The following is a 23,555-nucleotide window of genomic DNA, read 5'->3' on the forward strand; positions in this document are numbered from 1 at the left end:
ACGCCCTCGTATACCATACCCCCTCATATGCCCCCCCCGGACCCCGCCCCCCCCACCGTACCAGGGATTGAACTTGGGGGCATTCAACCACTGAGTCACATCCTCAACCCTATTTTGTATTTTTATTCAGAGACAGGGTCTCACTGAGTTACTTAGCGCCTTGCTGTTGCTGAGGCTGGCTTTGAACTCAAGATCCTCCTGCCTCAGCCTCCTGAGCTTCTGGGATCACAGGCACTCATATCTTTCTAATATTCACATGGTAATAAGTGATAAAATCAATTCCCACATGCTTAAAAACATAGCAGTTCTTGTTCTATCAAGACTAGCTTATATGTCAAATGTTAAAGTGATTTATTTTATTAAGCATACAAATACAGGATTTGGGACAAGTTATCATTTTATTTTTTTATTTTTTTTTTAAGTTATCATTTTAAAAGATTTTTAAAATTGATTGTGGCAAGATATACATGATCTTAAATTTCTTGTGAAGCCATAACCACCATGAACTTAAATTTTTAAAAGAGGGGTATATTTTACTGCACCTCTACAATCTCCAAATTAAAAGCTCTTACTAGGGTAGAGGAAGGGAAATGAGAAATGATTTATGAAATTTTCTATTTTTAATATAAAAGTGAGACCTTCTACTAAGCACAAATATAGCTACAGTGAAATATTTTACAGATGAGATAAATGCAGATCTTAAATGTGAATAGGCCATAACACTTTGAATTAAATTTTACTTTCTCTATATACATCCCCCCCTCTTAGTTCTAACTCTAATGTATCAGTAAGATTTATTTTATAAGTACTTTTGTTTTACATGATTCAGATGTCATATATTTTTATATTAAATGACTTATAAGCATAACTGTACCTTTTATTAAGGCAGTGTGGCATACCAGTGGTAAACAGAGATTTCTGGTTGTTGGCTGACCTGAGTTTTAGTCTTAAATAAGGCACTGTATTCACTTGATTGTTCTGAACTTTCTTAAAGGAGTGAGCTGTATTAGGTACTAGTTGAGGCCTGTTCTGTGTTCCTTATCTGTAGACATAGTGAAATAAACTTTATCCATACAAAATAATTAGAATAGGTTTTCTACACCAAATATACAAACTTACAGTGCTCTATAATTTGCACATATGTATGCATGCCAAAAATTGCCACTTAATCTGAATGTTAATCCTCTCATTTCATCATGAATTTTCTGTGTAACCTGAAACAAATCACCTATGCTCACTGTGCCTCAGTTTCCTCACATGTAACAAGAGGATAATTTTCTCCTACCGCCAACATAAGTAGGATAAATATTTTTTTTTTAAATTATTTTTGGTACCAGGGATTGAACCCAGGGGCACTTAACCACCGAGCTACATCCCCAGCCTAAATATTTTTAAAAGCACTTTTAAAATCTAAGGGAGAAAACGATTTCCTAAAATATCACTGCCTAATACAGATAGGTACATTTGAAAGCTGAAAATAGGCTAATGTTTTTTGATAATATATTGTTCCTGTTGCATATATATGCTTACATATTAGGACACCAAACAATCCACTCATTTTGTAGATTTGGAGAGTAATAGCAAATATAAGCGATCTCTATCAAAATTTATAATATTTTTATCTAAAAGGTTCAAATCAATCAAGGGGAAATGTGTACACAATGTATATGTATGTATAAAGTATGTGAATGTATGATTTGGGGGCACAAAGCACAAAAATTCCCCATAAGAAAAAGAAACTTAAGAAAAAAACAACATAAACTTTTTCACTCTAAGCAGATGTGAATCCAGATGTTAGGGTTATGGTGGGTTAGCTTGAGGCATATTGCCCTAACACTAGTCAGCATTCGTGTGGTCATCTTCCTTGAACTGAAATTCATCTCTTACCTCTCTGCTGTGAGCAATCCAAACATATCTTAGATATTTCTTCTCCATGAATGAATGGCCTTAATATTATTTTTGTATTCACATGTACTGTTTAACTCAGAGTCTCTAAGCACTTTAAATTGTATTCTAGTGCCATTTAATTGAGCCAGCCTTATTTTTCTAGGCTTCCCTGCTTTGATTTTTATTGCCATTCATCTTTTTTCCCCCACATTTTTTTTTAAATTGGTGCATTACCATTTGTGTTCTTTTTACATTGACATTTTTATTCATTAAGTACATCAAATGTCATTGTTCCTTGTCACAACTACCCTATTGAGTGGTTTCCAGTTTTTCACTTATCTACATTTTGAAGGGTTTATGTGCAAATGAAAACAAATTTTGAAAAATTAGACAAATCCATTCTCTATCCTCAGTCTAGTCTGATATACATAATACTTTCTGATATACATTATTGTACTTTAAAATCTATCTTATAAGTTTCATGTTCTTTGATTAGCAAGCATCCTGAGGATGCTTACTTTGATATACTTTACTGCCTAAGGGTAGGTCCACTGGTGAGACATACCTCCTAATAAAAGTGATGATGTGTTGGGTGTGGTAGTCCATGCCTGTCATCCCAGCTACTTGGGAGGCTGAGGTAGGACTATGGGTTCCAGACCAACCTGGGCAACTTACTGAGACCATGTCTCAAAAATAAAAAAAAGTGGGGATGTAGCTTAGTGGTAGAGCATCCCTGGGTTTAATCCTGAGTAACCACTCCCACAACACATAAAAGGTAAAGATGTGATGACCTACATAGAAAAGATCTATTTGTATATATTTATTATGAATTCTTCCGAAACAGTTAAAAATTACTCCTCTTCTTTAGCATGTTGATATTTCATAATTAATGCTGTGATCTCTAGGAAGTGTCATTACTTATTCAGACTAGTAAGAGAGGAAAAGAAGACAGGGAGATTTAGAATCTGATGTGTCTAAAGCACATTAAATACAAATCCTATCCTGGTTTTTAATATGTGCACATTTTGAACACAGCTTCATTTATTAGGGAAACAGATTTTTAGAAAAACTGTTACAAAGACATGTGCCTTTTGGGGAAATAATACCTGTGTTGTGTCACCAATATGAAAGTATTATTCTTAGCTATCATATTATGTTACTACTCTAGCCCATTGGGAATTCCCATTTTTCATCTTATATTGCATCCTTTTTCTACTGAAAATATTTCTTCAAAGGTTGATTTTTATATCAGGATAAACCTGATAACACATATTTTTCTGTTTAAGGATTTGTGACTTCCTGTAGCAACAGGTTTATATCCATATATTTGCAAATGAAACTTAAAGCACTCTCCAAGCTTTTGTCTTAAGTACACAAGTGTAAAGCTTCTGCTTGCCTATTGATTTACTTAATGCTAAGCACGATGAGGACTATGAACTTGAGTATTACAGAAGCTGGCTGCATTCAGATATATCAAATTGTTAATAAATACCTTATGGGATAAAAATACTATTTAAATAGATAATAACTAATAAATCTTTATATTGTAATTCCAGACAAGTAAAACATGGATAAAATTAATAAAGTACTGTCAAGGGAAGAAAATATGTACAGACTTGTGACTTTTTATTAAAAAAAAACAACTATACAATTTCTGATCAAAGTAAAAAAAACTTCAAACAGTAGAAATAGGTATACATAGGTAAGTGACATTCCCATATCCCAGCCTCGCTCCAGGAGTTTATAAGCATAAATATTTTGCATTTAAAAACCATTCATGGGATCATAATGTACATATAGTCTTTTACATGTACTTTAAAAGCAACCATATTTCATGGATGTCTTTCTACAGCAGCACATTCAGGTTCACTTAATTTTTCTCTTTTTTAAAAGACTGGCTAATTGATTTAACCAGTTGCCTACTGGATGGACATTTTGATTGATCCCAGTATTTTACATGTAATATCTTTACAATTAGCTTACTGAAGGGGAGTGGGTGAATACTAAAAAACATTTTCCCCTAAAAGTTTACATTTTTCATTATCTAGAAATGATGAGAATAGATTTTTTGGGGGGCAGGAATCAGACCCAGGGGCACTTGACCACTGAGCCACATCCCCAGCCCTTTTTAATAGTTTTATTTAGAGACAGGATCTCGCTGAGTTGCTTAGGGCTTTGCTAAATTGCTGAGGCTGGCTTTGAATTTGTGATCTTCTTGCCTCATCCTCACAAGCCACTGGGATTACAGGCATGTGTCACTGTGCCTGGCTGATGAGAACAGATTCTGATAATTAAAAGACCTTTGAAAGCAGTATGGCTGGGTTGGCAGGTGGACTTGAGAGCTCAAGATCTCATTGCTATTAAAAAAACAGGGCCATTCTATGGTAGTTCAGAAACAATGAATTAATCACAAACCAATGCTGTCTCAGAAGAGTAACTGCAAATCAGTTCAGAATAGAGGGGGCCAGGTGTGATGGTGCATACTTGTAATCCCAGTAGCTTGGGAAGCTGTGGCAGGAGGGTCACAAATTCCAGGCTAGCCAGCAACTTAGAGAAACTCTATCTCAAAAAATAAAAACAAAAAGAAAAGCAGGGGGTGGGGTACTGGGGATGTGACTAAGTGGTTAAGCACTCTGGGTTCAATTCCCAATACCCCCCCCCCAAAAAAAAAAGATAGAAGGTTACTGTTTATGTAGAGGAAATAACTAAAATATCTCAGCATATAGTGAAATAACTGGTCTTAGTTCAAGCTCTTATATTCACTTGGTATCAATAAATGGTCCAAAATAAGCCTGAAAACCATAGCAAGTTATACAGGTTGAGTATTCCTTATCTGAAATACTTGAGAACAGTATTTCAGATTTTGGAATTTTTCATACTTTGGAATATTTGCATAATAGACTTACTGGTTAAACATTCTTAATCCCCAAACCCCAAATCCGAAATGCTCCAGAATCTCAAATTTTGAGCATTGTGTCAGATTAGAGATGTTTCACCTGTACTGTGTTAAAGATGAAAAGTGATATTTGCTGCTCACATTCAATAGCTGAAAGGATCCCTCTATAAGGAAAATGGAAAATAATTTTTGGTGTATTAACTTCCAGACTGCATTACTCTTTGGAAAAATATGATCAACCAATCAGAATTTTGGTATTATTGTTAGAGCCTTTTCTTTCACATCCACATCATGATGATAAACTAGAGCTCTCATCTTCTGGGCACATTCTTCTCCATATAACAGGAAAAACAATGAACCTTTAGAGAAAGGAGGCTGAGTAGCTAACTGACCTTCCATTCTGAGGCAGTTATTTACATTTTGAAATAGTGTGAGTACTCGAAGAAGAATCTCCTTAGCTACATGGCCGTCATAAAGGGAAAGGAATGATGAATCCACCTGGAAGAGGAAGCAGTATCATTGTCATATTTTAACACTGCATTGAATATTTTACATTTTTAAAATGCTGTCACAGAAAATTAACCCTGACTGAATAACTTACACATGTAAAATCTTAGGCATCCTTATGTTATATACTAATGAGAAGAGGTTTTGTGGGCTGGGGATGTGGCTCAAGCGGTAGCATGCTCGCCTGGCATGCGCAGGGCACTGGGTTTGATCCTCAGCACCACATAAAAATAAAATAAAGATGTTGTGTCCACTGAAAACTGAAAAATAAATATTAAAAAAAATTCTCTCTCTTCTCTCTTTAAAAGAAAAAAGAGAGAAGAGGTTTTGTGTTTTAGCTAAAGAATGATTTCCTTGGAATCCCAGAATGTAGTAATTTGAAGAAACATCCATATTCTTTTTAGGATCCATCATACAGTTTTCATGAGAACTCATTAACTCATCAAATATTTACTGCTCACACCAACAAAATCAAGAATTTTGGCATAATTTTAGAGAACAGGGATGAGCAAATGAACCAGATGGTTCCTTTTCTGCAGGAAATGAACTCTATTCTATCTTAGCACCACTTCTGCTTCCTTCAGAACACTCAACAGCTTTTAAATTATCTTGTTCATTTATTACATATTTTTGTCTCCACTACACCATAAGCTCTAGGATAACACGTACTCACTGGTATGTCATGGATTTCAGCCCCACATTTATCACATACATTCTGGGGATTCAGTATTGCTAAGGCACATGTGCACAGAAAGAAACCAAGTATAAAAGATATGTGATGTCATAGTGTACCCTACCCAAAATTGGGCTGACAGAAAAATTATAATTTATTATTCCTACGAAGAACCTTTAAAAATTATTATTATTATTATTTTTTTTATACTTTCTTTATATGATATGATATTTATTTACTCAAACAAGGAAATATATAATGTGTGAACCTACATGAGACAGAGATTAACTGTTATTCATTTAGAGGTAAAAACAATAAAAATAATGATTTTCTATACATTCAACATCATATTTTTATATTATATTCAACATATCACATATGTATTTATTTACATATTACTAATTGTGTTTAACATACTTTTTATGTTTTACTTTTGGTACTGGAATTGAACTCAGGTGCACTTTACCACCAAGCTAACATTCCCAGCCCTGTTTTTGCTTTATTTTGAGACAGGGTCTCATTAAATTGCTTATAGTCTTGCTCAGTTGCAGAGGCTGGCCTCAAATTTTTAATCTTCCTGCCTCAGCCTCCATAGCTGCTGGGTTTATAGGAATGTGCTACCATGCCTAGCCTAAACATATATTTTTGAATATTATCAGTTCATTTCAATATTACCATATTATCATATGTAGACAATTAGTTCTATACAATCAAGACTCTAACAGGTAAATGTGATTAACTGAGCTATACATACCAGGAAGTGAAAAGCATTTAAAGTGGTAGGAAGAAATATATTCTCCATAAATGTAGCTGTAAATTATAGAGCTGTCAGCATTGCCTCATTTTCCCTACATATAATATATATAGTATCTCTAAAATGATTTTTATTAAAAAGTACATTTTCTTTAAGAATGACAGACATAATTTAGTAACTAACTGTAATTGAGCCCTAAAGATATGAGATTGAATATATCTTGTCAAATTGAGGATTCCAATAATTTCTTCTTTATCATTGATACTGTCTCATTACCTTTAGAGAGAGAGAGAGAGAGAGAGAGAGAAGAGAAGAGAAGAGAAGGGAAGAGAAGAGAGGAGAGAGGGGAAAAAAACACCTATTGGATAAAAAAAAGAAAAAGTACCAAAACAAGCTTATTTTTCTCATATATCGTATGTTTAAGACTACTTGGAGCTGCACGTGGTAGCTCTCAGTGGTAAAAATTATTTTTAAAAGTAAAATAAATATGCTTGTTACAGAAAATTAGGAAATTCATGTATACAAAGAATAATAATAAAGCAACAACTTAATATTGTTCTTCAGAGATAAGCTCTGTGAACATTCTGTGATAAATCTTTCCAGATTTATTTGTCCAAATCTCATAATTTATAAGTGTATTTACAAAATAAGTATGTAATCTATTTACTTGGGCTCTGAGTAGTCCCTCTGTCATGGCTGGGTTTTCAGACAAATTTAAAAGCAGCTTCAACACTTGAACCTGAAATAAGAATATTAGTTTATTTCAGACCAATAAACATGACTTTTCTGTCCCTACCATGTTATCCTCTTACCATGTTCCCCTTAAATTCTTGCCTGTGCTCCGAGGCCTGGCTCAAATTCTCTCTACTCCATGAAGTCTCTCTCTCTGAACTCAGAACACTTGGCATCACTGTCAGCAGTTAGCAGGGAGCAGTGTTATTTTAACCTTTACTTTTCTAACTACACTATTGAGACAGGAAGAATGTTGTGAATGTCTTTACAATCCCCACTCACACACACATAACACTCTTAAAATGTGGCTTCACATATGTTAAATGATTTTTATAAGAAATAAATGTGAAATATGTATAATGAAATGGGATCTTTGGAACAAATCTCTCAAAGCTTAGTTCATTTCTACTGAAAGAATGAAAAATTTTCAATAGTTTGGTTACCAAGATTAAATAAATAATATGGCCTTTTTAAAAAAATTAGGTTTTGACTTTGATATTATATTTTTATGTGAAAAATATTTTGCAATATAGGATAGTGATATAACTAGCAAACAAATGTTAATTAATAGCTGACTACCTAAAATACCAGCATTCTTACCACTTAATTCTGAAAAATTAAGAATAATAATATTTAAATTCAATTTCCCTTTTAAATATATGTAAAACTAAACTATACTTTTTTAATATTTATTTTTTTAGTTCTAGTTAGACACAATACCTTTATTTATTTTTATGTGGTGCTGAGGATTAAACCCAGGGCCTCACATGTGCTAGGTGAGCACTCTACTGCTGAGCCACAACCCCAGCCCTTATACTTTTTATGAGAGATTTGAAATTAAAACAAGAAGGAAGAGGGTACTAAAGTCAGGAAAAAGCAAAAGAAGGTGTTTTTACTAAATCTAGGCAAGAACATGGATGCTTATTTTATAAAACTTTTTGATTACCAAGGCAATAGATGTTTGTTGTAGATTTTTTTTTTTTTTTTTGTGCTGGAGATCAAACCCAGGGCTGCCACACATGCAAGGCAGTGATCCATAACTGAGCTACACCTTCAGTCCTAGAATAGTTTTATGTACAAAAAGGTACAAAGAAAGAAGTTCCCTCATATTTCTAAGACCAGAAATGATCTTAGATCAGTGATTACTGAAGTTTTAGTGTTTTCTTTCTGTGTTTTATGCCCATATCCTATACTGAATGCTTACAATTCCTTTGATCATGATACTAATTATTTGTTAAGGAGAAGGATAAGGATATAAGGCTTTGCTTAACCTTACTTTTATCAGCAAATTTTATTTTTATAAAATTACTGCATGGGGACAAGGTAAAAACAAAAGCTGCTGTCTTAGTAGGTCACTACTAAATGGATACACAGAGATCAAGTTCTCCAAACAGATACTCTTATTAAATCATGGCCTTATAAGGTGGTTAAGTAAAGGAGATTTCTGACTCATTAATGCACTTCGGGGGGCAGGGGTCACTGTGAGATTTAATCTGTCTAACTGACTGTCTATACCAAGAATAAATGTTAGGGGGAAAACACCTGGCTCCAATGTCAGTAAAATATGAATTAGGAAAACAGGAACAAGAGGTGTTAAACAGATGGTCCTGCACCTATGACATAAGCCTGGATAAAGTCAATCAAATCCAAAAAGGCTCATGAGTAGTAAATGAGGGCAGGTATACCAGGGAATATTAAGAGCAATAGGTAATTATTATTCTGTACTAAAAGGTAATGTTGCTATCCTATGTAGAAGAGAGTTAAACAGGAAGAAAATAACATAAAGTTAGAGGAAAACTAGTTAAACAGGAAGAAAATAACATAAAGTTAGAGGAAAACTATAGGTTAAGGAAATATATATATATATATATACTGTATTTTGGTTTGAAAAGGCAAAGTCCTATTTTTCCCTCTTGTCATCTGTGCCATCTTGTGGTGACTATAGGACATTTATTTTAAGCTGCTAGCTTTTTCCCCCTCATTGCAGATATAGCAAGCACAGAATTTATTTTAATTAACCTTCCACTATTTGTATTTTGTTATAAATGAATGGTGTGCCCAAAACTCATTAAAGTACAGTGAGATCAAGGCTTAAGCAAAGAAAGATTCTGAAAAAGCCACTTTGGTGGTTATTTACTAAGAAAATATCTAAAATAGATACATATGACTCCAAAATTTGATTTTTTATGGGGAAACAATTTAAGATTAGTGGAAAGGTTCCCAGGTGACAAAAATAAAAAAAAGAAATAAATTCTCAGTCCCAGAGATTATAGGCAATATAATGGAAAAATAAAACATACTATTGTGATGTGATTCTTTTTGAAAGTTATAAATTGCATTAAAACACAAACTATGTCTCAGACAGATACATACAGACCTGCCTGGCTCTGCACTCAACCAGAGTTTCTCCTGGGATTCTGGGTAAAGCAGCTAGAGACAGACTGAGAAGAGGTTTTTCTTGTAGTAACCACACCATGGGATAAGAAGGAAGAGTGTTTTCATGAGTCCTCATAGGTTGGAAGTCATCTTGCTTCACTGGACAGAGTGTTGATAGGAGCATGCATGTTGGAAATTGCCTGGGGATGTAGCAATATTGCTGAAAGAGGATTAACTCTTAGGTCTATATTTTTTTTTTTTTATTTTTTTGTGGGGATGAGGTGCAAGTTCTGTATCATTAAGCTACATCTCTAGCCTTTACATTTAATTTTGAATGCCTATAGGTAAATCTTGGGCCAGATCTAAATAAGTTTGGCTGTGGGAAATGTGGAAAAGCCCACACAAAAACCTCAAAAACAGACCACAGTGAGGTTGTCTGATAATCACATCCTGATAACCTCAGAAATTACTGCAGCAACAGCAGGACATTAGGAGTATGGCTTCATATTTGGTCCTTCTAAAACTGTGCATTTCTCTCTCAACTATCCCAGAGAACACAGATCAATATAGTAAAACCCCAATGATCCATCAACCTAACTTATGAGAATATCTGATTAGTCTACATTCTGTTTTATGCAGTCTTGTCTTGAAAAATGACAATGATGAGAATCATACTAACAGGGGATTTACTCAAGAAACTTCAGAGAGCAGCTCAGAGAGCCTACTTAATTCAGCCCCACCTCTGTTGCCTCCTACATCTGCAGAACTGGACAAAGTGAAGCACTGCATTATTTTTCCTACCTAATTCACTTCATTTACTACTGTTTAAAGTGGTGTTAGAAAAATTTTCTACAAACAGATGAAAAAAAAATGTTGTTAACCCTGAGGTAAGTAAAAAATTGAACTACCACTATTACTCAGATTCTTGTTAATCACAATTTTTCTATTTGTGGTTGGGGGGAGATAGCTACTTCACTTTAGTAAAAGGTAATTTCACTGATTCGCAGGAAATCTAATGAATATTGATCTACAGAAACGTGAAACAGTGAATCATTTTCACAAGTTAATTTTGCAATTCAATATTAGGGAATAAAAATAGTGTACTTTCTTAGACCCAGTCAAAGCTTTTTAATAAATCTTGGCTAAACATTCTCTTTTCTGAGAGACATCAACCTAACATAGATGGCCTGGAAATTCAATGTCAATCTTTTTTTTGGTACTGGGGACTGAACCCATGGGTGCATTACCATGAGCTATATCCTCAGTTCTTTTTTTTAAAAAACTTTTATACATATATGGTTTGTGTGTGTGTGTGAGTGCACATGTAAACACACACACACATACATTTTCTTATTTGAAACAGGGTCTTGGCTAAATTGCAGAATCTAGACTTGAACTTGTAATCCTTCTGCTTCAGCCTCCCGAGTCTCTGCAGGTGCCACTGCACCTGGCTTTCAATGTCACTCTTTTTTTTTTTTTTTTTTAGGTACCAGGGATTGAACTCAGAGGCACTTGACACTGAGCCACATCCCCACCGCTGTTTTGTATTTTGTTTAGAGACAGGGTCTCACTGAGTTGCTTAACACCTCGCTTTTGCTGAGGCTGGCTTTGAATTCATGATCCTCCTGCCTCAGCCTCATAAGCTGGTGGGATTATAGGCATGAGCCACTGTGCCTGGCTTTGATGTCAATCTTAACAAGCTTAATGCACAAATTAGAATAATAATAATAATAATAATAATAATAATAATAATAATAAGCTAATGCAATAGATCTTTCACCTTCAAGTAATAACCACTTCATTTTTTTTTTTACCTTCGTGTTTCCATTTCCAGTAAGTAACACCTGGAACAGGTCTGTAATGTAACTTTTCAGCATGTGCTGGTGGTCATTGGTAACAGTCATGTTTGTTAACACTCTCAGTCCAGCAAGCTGCACAGCAGAGTTCAGGGGACCAGAGAAGACATCCTCACAGATTTGTTTGATGTATATCTGAAGGCAGAAGTGGCGAAAAGTGAGCATCTTCAAATCTCCCAAACTTTTCTCACAGTGGAGTAAGGCAACTGTTCAGGATGAAACTGGTTCCTCAAAAAAGATAACATCTCTACCCAGCCCTCAAACAAAGATGACCTTTTTTTAGTTGTTTATAAGTCACCTATTTTTATAAGATGCCAATGTCTTTCAAAGCACTTACTAAAATGTGTTGAATATTTCCATCCTCATTGTATATGAATCTTTTTACCATTTCAATTCTAGTAACAAGCTTANCCTTTTTTTTTTTTTTTTTGGTGGGGTGGGGGGACGTGGATACCGGCAATTGAACTCAGGGGCACTCGACCACTGAGTCACATCCCCAGCCCTATTTTGTATTTTATTTAGAGGCAGGGTCTCACTAAGTTTCTTAGTACTTCGCTTTTGCTGAGGCTGGCTTTGAACTTGCTATCCTCCTGCCTCAGTCTCCCTAGCTGCTGGGATTATAGGCACCTGGCCAAAGATGACATTTCTACCCAGCCCTCAAACTTTGATGACATTTTAAAGCTGCTTTTGTTAATTCCTGGCATTGCACTGAGCATTTTAAAAATACACCTCATATAATCCTGAAGTCAACTTTAATGAGGTGGGGGTTATAATGGTTAACTTACATCCAGAGACTTTAAAGTCTTTAAGGAGCTTAGGACCCTGTATAATGTCAACTAGCAGGTGGGGGACAATGTCCAAGTCCAGAGATCATGCTCTGAACACCAGTGGCCTTTCTTGAAGGGAGCCTCCCAATTCAATCCACTTTTTAAAACTGGTCTGGGTACAATAAGTTCAGGGAGGAAGATATGCAAAGCCATTTTGTATCATGGTAAATAACTTAGCAGAAGGGTTTTAAGAACTTCACCATTTCAGAAGTAAAGAATGGGGGAACAACATGAAGTAGAACTTTTCTTTAGAGTTATTTCTACCAAAAGTAAGCAGAGCAGGGCATGGTGGCACATGCCTGTAATGCCAGAAGCTTGGGAGACTGAGATAGGAGGATCATGAGTTCAAAGCCAGCCTCAGCAATGGTGAGGTGCTAAACAACTCAGTGAGACCCTGTCTTTAAATAAAATACAAACTAGGGCTAGGGATGTGGCTCAGTGGTTGAGTGCCCCTGGGTTCAATCCCTGGTACCCAAAAAAAAAAAAAAAAGCAGAGCAAAATTATATTTAGCCAAAGGTTTTTCTTATTTTTCTTATATACATCTATCTATCTATCTTTCTACCTATCTATCTATATGTAAGCGTGCATGCACACGCGAGCATGTGCGCGCGCGCATGCACACGTATTTATCTCCCTTCATATTGTTGTTAACCACCACTGGCCAAAAGTAATGAATGTAATGCTGGTAATACTCCTATTTCACACATGGGAGAACAAAACCAGTATGATGAAAAGTTTTCTGAAATTCTGTTTTCAGAAAAACAGTGTATGGCCATGATCTTTCTAGCTTAGAAAAATTATGTTTCACAGAAAATTGATATTCACATTACTAAATCGAAACTCCACTAAAATTTAAAACTAGTAAGAAAAATTTTCTAATTTGAAGTGCTAAGAAATGACCAACATTCCAATTAGCCATTTTAAAGAAAATAAATAAATAAATATAACCATGTTGCCAAAGACAGTAATGACAATAAAGAGATTGAATTTTTAATCTAAACATTTAAGCTCTAAATTATATCTACAAGTCAACTGGCTTTCACTGCTTACAATTTTATTACATACTCTATCCTTTAAAAGTGGCATTTTTTTAGGGGCTGGGATTGTGGCTCAGTGGTAAAGCACTTACCTTGCATGTGTGAGGCACTGGGTTCGTTCCCCAGAGCAACATAAATAACTAAATAAACAAAATGAAGGTACTGTGTCCATATACAATAAAAATATTTTTAAAAAAGTGACCTTTTTTTAGTTGTTTATAAGTCACCTATTTTTATAAGATGCCAATGTCTTTCAAAGCACTTACTAAAATGTGTTGAATATTTCCATCCTCATTGTATATGAATCTTTTTACCATTTCAATTCTAGTAACAAGCTTACCCAATGGGGCAGCTCAGTAATTTTTGGATCTTTGCCCACTTCAACTAATTCTTTTCTTTTAGAATTCTCTCCTTGTTTAAAAAAAAAAAAAAATTCTTTCCTTCTTCATCTCCACCTATAGACACCTTAGACATCTCTAAGAGCCAGGTCAGATTCCACCTCTTACAGATATTTTTGGATGGCAATCTCTCCTTTCCATGTACTCAACAATGTTTTACCTATCCTTCCTTAAAGCAATCCATCATCTTCTGCCTTGAATCATAAATATTTATGGATTTGCCTTACCCCATCTTGACTTTCTTAGAGCAAGTATTCTATTCATGCCTATACTCTGTACTACAAAGCAGTTGTTCAATAAATGTTGAATTCAATTCATATAATTTTTTATTTAGTCCTTCTGAAGTTTTCTAATTCTGGCCTGGTTCTTTTTTATTTATTTATTTTTATGCCTCACACATGCCAGGCAAGTACGTTTCCACTGAACTACAACCCCACCCCCTCTAGCTTGGTTCTTTTAGCACCTTTGCATTAAACTGAACTCCAATTATAAAAGTTTCTTGTACTTCTTTCAGACTAGTTCAGGTTCCTCCCTCCTCTGCTTTTATTCTCTATTCCTTTGAAGTTAATTCTTGCCATGAAGTTATACAGGATAGTCTAATGAAGCTTCATTATTTACTATTTTATTATTTTCCCTTTTATATGTAGAAAACCTTATATATTTTTTATTTCAGACAGCTTACCTTTATTTTGATTTGATTTTCAACATTCACACTCAGGTTATTTAGTGCATTTAAGGCTTTCTCTTTAATACTGTGGTTTGGATTGTTGATTTTGTCTCCAACAATTGGAATACCACCTAATTCACGAATAACAGCCTAGAAGGGGGGGAAACAAACAGGACCATAACTTCAATATACATCCCCTTCACTGAACTGTGTGCAGATCTACAAATACAAAAGTTAATCACTTAAAAAAAAAGTTAGTCACCTTTAAGAAATACTTTCCCATATAAAAATCTTTCTGGAGCTGGGGATGTGGCTTAAGTGGTAGCATGCGCGCCTAGCGTGCGTGAGGCACTGGGTTCTATTCTTGGCACCACATAAAAATAAAATAAAGATATTGTGTCCACCTAAAACTGAAAAAAAAAAATCTTTCTAAGAAAAACTAATATTTTTTTAAAATTATAATCTCTTACATAAAAACAAAAATTGTACATATTAATGGAATACTTTGTAATGTTTTGATACATTTATATATTGTGTAATTGTTAAACCCACCTTGCAAAGAAAAGACCACCCACTCCAATTTTAAACCAAATTAAAGCAAGCTTATGTTGTGTACATAAGAGAGCTGATCAGTGACTGCCTCTCCCAAATACAGGGCCAGAGGACAGCCTCTGGTCTAAAAGAAAAGTTACAAAGGTGAGTATCTTGGAAGCTTACAGCTGACAGGGTTCTGATAAGCGTAATACAAGGGCAGACAGCAGGTTAATGATCTATATAGCTTAACATCTCAAAGTGGGAAGTAAACTCATATTCCAATATCAAAGTTTGGGCTGGGGATATGGCTCAGTTGGTAGAGTGCTTGCCTTGCATGCACAAGGTCCTGGGTTCAATCCCCAGCACCACCAANCCAAAAAAAAAAAAAAAAAAAATAGCAGCAGCAGCCACTGAAGGTTGCTGGATAGCAGAGTAAACTCTGCCTACCTTTCCAGGCTCATGCCCCGCCTCCTTCAAATGAGCTAAAGCATGCTATGGTTGTTCCTTACCAATATCAAAGTTAATGAGGAGCAGCTGAGATTTCAGGGAGGGTTGTTATCTGGTCAGGGAGGGTTGTTATCTGGTCAGGGAGAGTCAGGGAGAGCCAGGCATGGGTAAGTTTAAAGCACAGGCAGGAGTTCCAAGCAAGTTTAAAACATCAAAGTGTGGTCAGGCCAAATAGAAATCTTGTTATTTTACAGTAAACAGAACTGAACTTTTCATGACCTTGTGTCAAGATGGCTCCCAATCTTAAGATGGAATTAGGCTGGGTTCATCATAACCAGGTTAAATGTACTATTTCTTTAAATATTTATCACTTCTTTATGGTGAAAATATTTGAAATCCTTTCTTCTACCTTTTTGCAATACATAGTATACAACTATTGTCTATTTTTTTTTTTTTTTTTCCTTTTTGGGTACCAAGGATTGAACTTTGGGGCATTCAACCACTGAACCACATCCCCAGCCCTTTTAATATTTTATTTTGAGACAGGGTCTTGCTGAGTTGCTTAGGGCCTTGCTAAATTGCTGAGGCTGGCTTTGAACTCATGATCCTCCTACCTCAGCTTCCCAAGCCTCTGGGATTACAGGAGCATGCCATTGTGCCCAGCAACTATTGTCTATTGATGACCCCATTGTCTACACATAATTCTGTGGGTAAAGAAAAGCAATTGAAAATAAAATTATCAAGATATGTGATTATTTGTACTATAGTTATACAATGAAGATTTGCAGTTACTATAATGATTTTGAAGCAGTTAACAAAATTATTTTACTTTGAAATGAGTTATGTGACTTCTTTATTACAGGCAAACTTGGAAAAGTGTTAAGATTTAGAATACAGTGTCTGTAATGTGTATTTTTTGGAACATGAGTCCTTCAAGTTGTTAACAGATGTCTCATTAAAAAGGGGGGGGGGTTCAATAATTATGTGACTTTGGGGAACTCTGGGTATAACAAGGGAAAACGTTTTTTTTACTGTGAGGCAGTAACATGTTCATGTGCAGTGGGAATCTCTTAAGAAGGGAGTAATGACTAGTGTAGTTCTGTGAACTATACACAAAAGGGTCATTTTTCAGTGGTGGAAGTCAAAGCAATACATTAATATCTTGCAGAATTAGAGTTTCACACAGTTTGGAAAGTGGTGCCCAGATTTTCTGAGGAAAAACCATTCGATTTTTTGCATAATTAATTGCCACCCTGAGTTACCATGTGTCATTGGTCCCAAGATTGAAAGAAGTTATCAGTTGCTTTAATTCTCATAAGAAAAATAAGCTGAAAATTACTCTTCTCATGCCAGACATGCCATTCTGTCAGAAAAAAAAAAAAAAAAAGACTGCCATCATCTACTTTTTACAAATTGCCAGGACTCTATGTTAAAGGTGAGCTTAGCATTGTAGAAAAAGAAACTTCCCTCTGCAATTCCAGGTTTTTTGAAGGACTTGCTATTACTAGGAAACAGTGCCCCCGCCCTTTTCTGTGTAGTTATGCAAGGTAACCACAGGGACATGTTCTGAGAAATGGCTTATTAGGTTATTTCATCACTGTGCAAACATCATAGAATGTGCTTAACACAAACTAATAGGGCTACGTCACTGAACAGCATATTCTTATAGGGCTACCATGCTACATGAAGTCTGTCATAAAAGATCCTTAAGCACCATGACTACTGCTAAAGCACATCTAGGCACTATAATTGATGGTGAGGAGCAATGATTGCCATTGCTCAAGGGAATACTTGTTCACCAGTGGCTACTGACCCACTCTGACTACAACTTGTTTCAGAAGGATAGGAAACTATGGCATCGAAATATTCCAATACAGGCAAGTTAACAATTTAGTCACCATCTACTCTTTTATTGACTAGTGCTCCTTTTCCCACTGGGTCAGACTGGTACCTCCTCTATTCCACACAGTCCCCTGGTGAGACTGTTGGCCAACTGTGTTTACTGTCTAATTGTGTTGCTAGTGTGGCACACACATCCTGCATGTAAGCCAGGCCTCACTAATCATGGTCCATGGTCCTTTGCCTCAGAGACTGATCCAAAGGGTAGGTACCTAATCCTGGGAGAACAATGTTACATTCTGGATCATGAGCCATAAGGATGAAGGCCTAAGAGGCTAACGGCTTTCTTTCCATTCATTGAAGCAAATCTTTCTGGGCCAAAGACCAATACATAAAAAGCTGGCAAAAGCAAAGCCAAAAGGTGAAGTACAACCTTGAGCTAGATTCAATTGTGCCTGATGCCAATGCTATTCTTAGAAGTCCAATATTTTCCCTTTTGAGCTTAAAATAACCGGGATTCTGTCACTTGCAACTGAAATAGTAGAATAATGTATAAATATTTTGTATATCTCCTTAAAAATCAGTAAATCCTGTCATTCTGGAGAAAACTGGACTGAAAGTATAAATTCAGAATATCCTTGCATTTATGATGTTAACAAATGGCATGATATTTAAAAAATTATAAAAATGTTTTGACTTGTTCTCTATGGGGAAGCAGGGAGGAGGAACAGGAAGTATTCAAATAAAGCTCTTTAGTCTTGGTGTTAAGTCTCTACTTGTAAAAGCTACTTACATTGATTTAGGAGTTAACAGAGTGATCCAGGGACCATCTGCATCAGAACCATACTGCAAAGATCTATTACACAATTTAAAGAATGTACTTAAATGTTAGATGCTTTTATTGTTTTATTGAAGCACTGCTAACACTGATAAATGTTGGATAAACTTACTATAATATGCAATGCCAGTAATCAGCTTCATAGGGATCTAGCAACATATTAATAATCATATTACTGCTAGGCTGTGTTTTTAGAAGTAAACAAACATTATGTTGTAGGCATAAAAAATTGAGGCTCTAGGAGATTAAGTAACTTTTCTAGGGTCACAATTATTGCTAGTGTGTAAGAATAGAAGGAGCTTGTTTGCTGAATGAGGGTACTTACTTGGTTAGCTGAAAAGGCTGCATTATTGCCCAGAGTGACCAAGGCTCTTTCCATAATTACAGGATCCTCAGTTGATTCAAGCAGGTAAAGGAGTTTCTGAAGTTGTTCAGCATTTAGAACATCATCACATGAATCACTGGTTAAGTCTTCTGCATGAGAAGAAAATTTAGTTAAAATTCATCTAAAATCAACATGAATTTTTTTTTTAATTTTAAAAACAGATTCAACACACACTCTTGATACTAGGCACAGTTTTAAGCACTTTACATGTTTTACCTCATTTAATCCTCAAGCAACTCTAGAAAGAAGAAATTTACAATTTATAAGTGGGAAACTGAAGCTCATAGATGTGAAATGGACACTTGGTCTATGTCTATTAGTAAGACACTGTGTGCAAATAAGATACACCCCTAATACTGATAGCATTTTGTTTCTTCCTTTAAAAACCAGGCTCGCCTACCTAAAGTAACACTTCCCCCATGTCATTGGTTAGTTACAGAATAGGTTTTCATTAAGTAGAACTTTTTTGAGTATAATTTTATAATAACTCAAGCACACTGCCTGTGTGGCATTTTTTGTATGTTTTAAAGGAACATGACTGGGATGCTAGAGTAATGAATAGTCCTACTTGTGGTAATGACAGAAGTAAAATTATCATCATACAAGCTTTCTGATAAATGTAATCCTAATTTTTAAAGTTTTATAGATATTGGGTTGGGGATATAGCTCAATTGGTAGAGTGCTTGCCTTGTATGCACAGGGTCCTGGGTTTAATCCCCAGCACCAAAAAAAAAAAAAAAAAAAAAAAAAAAAANCAGTTAATTATTTTGGATTTTTCCAAATAAAAATTGTCATCTACAATCATAATTTTGCCTCTATTCTAATATTCACGCATTTCATTCTTATCAAGCTGGCTGCAACTCTAAGACAATGTTGAATAATAGCTATGATAGTAGTCATACTTCTCTTGTTCTTGAATTTAATAGTGATACTACTTATGTTTCACCATTAAATATATTTGTCTTTGGTTTTTTGTATCATTTTCTTTTTACTGGGGATTGAACCCAGAGCCTTTTGTATGCTAGGCAAGTGGTCTGTCTACTGGTGAGCTATATCCCCAACCCTACCTTTGGTTTCTGATGAACACTCTTCAACTTAAGCACATTTCCTTCTATTTATTCCTAACTTGGCTGCAGTTTAAAAATCAGAAATATTATCACAAATCAAATTATATTTATGAGATCACCATGTGGTTTCTAATGTACTAATGCAATAAATGACATATTTTCCTTGCTATGAATTCTCCTTGTATGTCCATCTGGCCTTGGTATATGTATTATTTCTTTAATTCCTGATAGATTTGCTAATACTTTAAGATTTTTACTTTTATTCATAATTGAGACAGATTTACAGTTTTTCATGCTATCTCTGTCAGGTTTTTGTATGAGACTGTTGAATGACCCCCCATATTTTTTCAATGCTAACAGTCTTAACAGTACAGGAATTACAAATTGCTTAAACTTCAAGAAAAAAGAAAAGATCACCCTTCAAACTTTAAGTGTGATGATAACAAAATGAGTATTTCTCAAGCCTTTTAAAAAATAAAGGTGTAAAAACTCAAAGTGGATCAAGGACCTAGGCATAGACTAGAGATCCTAGAAGAAAGTGTAAACCCAGCTTTCCATCATGATGGCTTAGGAAGCAACTTCTTCAAGAAGACACCTAAAGTTCAATAAGTAAAATCAAGAATCAATAAATGGGGTTTTGGGTTGTAGCTTATTGTTAGAGTGCTGGCCTAGCATATATAAGGCCCTGGGTTTGATCTTCAGTACTACATAAAAATAAATAAATAAAATAAAGGTATAATGTTCATCTACAACTAAAATTATTTTTTTAAAAAAAGAATAAATGGGACAATATCAAACTAAAAAGCTTCTTCATAGCAAACAATCAAGAGCATGAAGAGAGACGGTATGGAATGGGAGAAAATATTTGCTGCCTGCATTTCAGATACAGCATTAACCTCCAGGATATATCCAGAACGCAAAAAACTTAACACCAAAAAGCAAATTACCTTCACAGAAGAAATACAAATGATCAACCAATAAATGAAAAATGTTCAATTAGAGAAATGCAAATTAAAACTGAAATTTTATCTCATTTCAGTCAGAATAGCAATAATCAAGAATATAAGCAACAGTATTTGTTGGAGAGGATGTGGGGGAAAAAGGTAAACTCATACCTTGCTGGTAGGAATGCAAATGGGTAAAACCACTCTGGAAAGCATTATGGAGATTGCTAAAAACAAACAAACAAACAAACAAACAAACTAGGAATGGAACCACCATTTGACCTGGTTATACCACTCTTCAGTATATACTCAAAGGACTTAAAATCAACATACTGCAGTGATGCAGCCACATCAATGTTTTTAGCAGCACAATTCACAATAGTTAAGCTATGGAGCCAAACTAGGTGCCCCTCATCAGATGAATGAATAAAGAAAATGTGGTATACATACACAATGGAATAAAGATTAATGACTTTATGACTTTTGCTGGTAAACAGACGGAACTGGTGACTATCATGCTAAGTGAAATAAGCCAATCCCAAAATACCAAAGGTCCAATGTTCTCTCTGATATGCAGATGCTAACATGCAACAAGGGGTGGGGGCAGAGGTGAAAAAAATAAAAGTTTAGTGGATTGGACAAAGGGGAATGAAGAGAATGGGGGACAGGAATAGGAAAGACAGTGGAATGAATCAGACATAACTTTCCTATGTTCATGTGTGAATACAACACCAGTGAAACTCTACATTATGTACAACCACAAGAATGAGATCCTAATTAGAATAAGTTATACTCCATGTATTTATAATATGTCAAAAAACACTCTGCTGTCATGTATATCTAAAAAGAACAAATAAAAAAATAGAGGTGTAGTTTCAGGAAGAAAGGACTCTGAGCAATTTATTTTTAAAGTTGTCTGACCTAAAGTAATGATTCACTCCCTTTTGTCCAAAAAACTAAACATTGTCAGAGTTCACCAGGTTGAATCAGGATAAGTGAGAAGATATTTGGGTCCAGGTAAACTCCCCAATTATTTACACAGAAATACCTTTGACACAAGAGTCCACAGATTAGGCTAAGGGTAAATACACACTTCAATCACTTTTCCTTGTGACAAAAGACACCCAACTCACTTTTCTTAGAACATTTCCTTGAGCACATTTGTAATTTTAAATCCTTTGTCCCTTTGATAGAAATGTAAATTTTAAAAAAGTAAATGCCAGTTTTACAATCCAAGGACAGTTATTCTTAAAAGATTTGGGAGCCATCACCTTGAAATGGAAACATTCAAGATGAACACCAATCCCCTCAGTTCTGTGAGGGGATCTTAGCTTAGGCACCTGCTTCCATTTTTTAACTACCTGCTTATCACAAAGGTCCCCCCCCTTTCTGGATCAAGGCAACTAGTTAACACACATAACCACCCTATTTATCAATGAATCTGTGATGTAAAAACTGTGCTGTCAAGTTTTCTTTCTTAAGGACAAGCTATTATTTATCTTGAGTTGTATATGGCCGGTTATAGAGGTGGGCCTTCTGTTTTGGAATTCCATTAGTAGACTGCCTGTGATGTTCGAGGCAATATGTCTTAATGCTTACTCAATAATAAAGCTGTTTGGTTCATTACATCTGCGGAAGAGTTTCTTGGTTGGAAGATTTTAATTATTTTCCAAAAGTTTCCATGATCTGGACTAAGAGCAAGCTGTTAGAATTCTAAATGTACGGATTTAATCAACTTTTAGACAGAAACCTCATCATGTCTGCTGGGGGAGTGTGCCTCGCGTTGACAATTGTTCCAATAACCAATACACACCCCCATTCCCAAGTTGCGAGACTGTGGATCATCTTGACAGTAAGCACTTTACATATTTTACCTCATTTAATCCTCAAGCAACTCTAGAAAGAAGAGTTGTGTGCTGGGCCAAGTGAGGGCAGAACTGCCCCTTTGGTGTAGATTCTATCAGGCAGCTGCAAACTTCCCTCTAGGGCTCCAGGGCCCCAACACCCCTCCCTAGATCGGGGTATGCCTTTGGTAACCCAAAGGCCCAGAACCAGCTTTAAAATGACAGGCAAAGCAACGCACAGGTTGCTTTGAAACCTCTCCTGATTTTCTGAGAAACCTGGTCTTCTGCTATGTCGCCGATCGCAAGTACAAAAGTTTGGGCAAATTTTCCAACTCCAGATTTTGAACAAAGAAGTGGAAGCTGGGAAGCCCAGGTGGCAGGGCGGATCGTCTCTTGGTATTTCACTAGCCACTCCTCTCTCTCTAGCTCGGCCCTTTCTTTTACTCCAAGGACAGGGAAATCACACAAGCCGTGGCGTCCTCGCCTCCATCCTGGCCCGGGATGGCCCCTATACCGGTACCCAACCATCTGCAGGGCACCCCGCGACCTCACCTGCGGACCGCGAAGGGCGAAGCCGGCGCCCACCGCTACCCCGCTGCTGGCCGCGGGTCAGTCTGTAAATGCAGTAGCAAGCGCCGGCGCCCAAGACCAGGCCTGCCGCAACCCAGCCCACGTACCGCGCGCCGCCCATGCTGCGGCCGGGCCCGGACAGGCTGCTCAAGGGGGTCGACGTGGGGTCTCCAAAGCACTGGGGCCCAGCAGCAGGTCGATCTCAACTCGGCAAGAGAAAGAAAATGGGTGCCTGAGCTCCGCCTCCCGGAAACGGCACTGTTAAATCGTAAACCCTCCCACTCGACCCCGCTGGTCCCCCGAGCTTCCACCAGGCGGGGCGGGGAGCTGACTCCTGGAGAAGCTGCACCGCTGCGTCCGGGCGACACTTACTGGGGCTTATTCCCTAGTTCAGCCCGCTGGGCAGGAGGCCCGCCCCCATCGACCCGCCCCTCTCACCGACCCCCCCACCGCCCGGCCTTTCACTGCCCCCCGCC

The 23,555-nt window shown here is 36.3% G+C and overlaps 1 protein-coding gene and 1 non-coding gene across 5 annotated transcripts; one reads left to right on the plus strand and one right to left on the minus strand.

Annotated features, from left to right (window-relative positions):
- Positions 1-334: 334 nt before the first annotated feature.
- On the minus strand, positions 335-23,462 carry Armc10 (armadillo repeat containing 10). Of its 4 annotated transcripts, none has more exons than XM_015488386.2 (6): positions 23,062-23,459; positions 18,595-18,740; positions 14,627-14,761; positions 11,640-11,816; positions 7,385-7,456; positions 335-5,281 (listed from the first exon to the last, which is right to left on the minus strand). In XM_015488386.2, exons 1-6 carry the CDS (start codon positions 23,198-23,200, stop codon positions 5,027-5,029), a joined length of 924 nt encoding a protein of 307 aa, XP_015343872.1. In that variant the 5' UTR covers positions 23,201-23,459; the 3' UTR covers positions 335-5,026. The 4 variants fall into 4 exon arrangements, 3 of the variants coding, with proteins under 3 accessions (XP_015343872.1, XP_015343871.1, XP_015343873.1); XM_015488385.2 differs by having other exon boundaries at positions 18,595-18,743; positions 23,062-23,458; XR_007341597.1 differs by lacking the exon at positions 335-5,281 and adding an exon at positions 5,937-6,151 and having other exon boundaries at positions 7,187-7,456; positions 18,595-18,743; positions 23,062-23,462.
- Positions 15,444-15,516, plus strand: Trnaa-ugc. Its single transcript has one exon. It is a non-coding gene; the product is annotated as a tRNA-Ala (tRNA).
- Positions 23,463-23,555: the final 93 nt, after the last annotated feature.

This window comes from Marmota marmota, unplaced genomic scaffold (genome assembly GCF_001458135.2).
Source record: "Marmota marmota marmota unplaced genomic scaffold, marMar, whole genome shotgun sequence".
In the NCBI taxonomy this organism is placed as follows: domain Eukaryota; kingdom Metazoa; phylum Chordata; class Mammalia; order Rodentia; family Sciuridae; genus Marmota; species Marmota marmota.

Excerpts from the sequence above, each read along its gene's own strand:
- Armc10 (XM_015488385.2), bottom strand. The coding sequence starts at position 23,200 with ATGGGCGGCGCGCGGTACGTGGGCTGGGTTGCGGCAGGCCTGGTCTTG. Across the intron at positions 18,744-23,061 it reads TCGCCCTTCGCGGTCCGCAG|AAGACTTAACCAGTGATTCA; the intron begins GTGAGGTCGCGG and ends CTTCTCATGCAG. Across the intron at positions 11,817-14,626 it reads AAAATCAAATCAAAATAAAG|ATATACATCAAACAAATCTG; the intron begins GTAAGCTGTCTG and ends TTCTGCCTTCAG.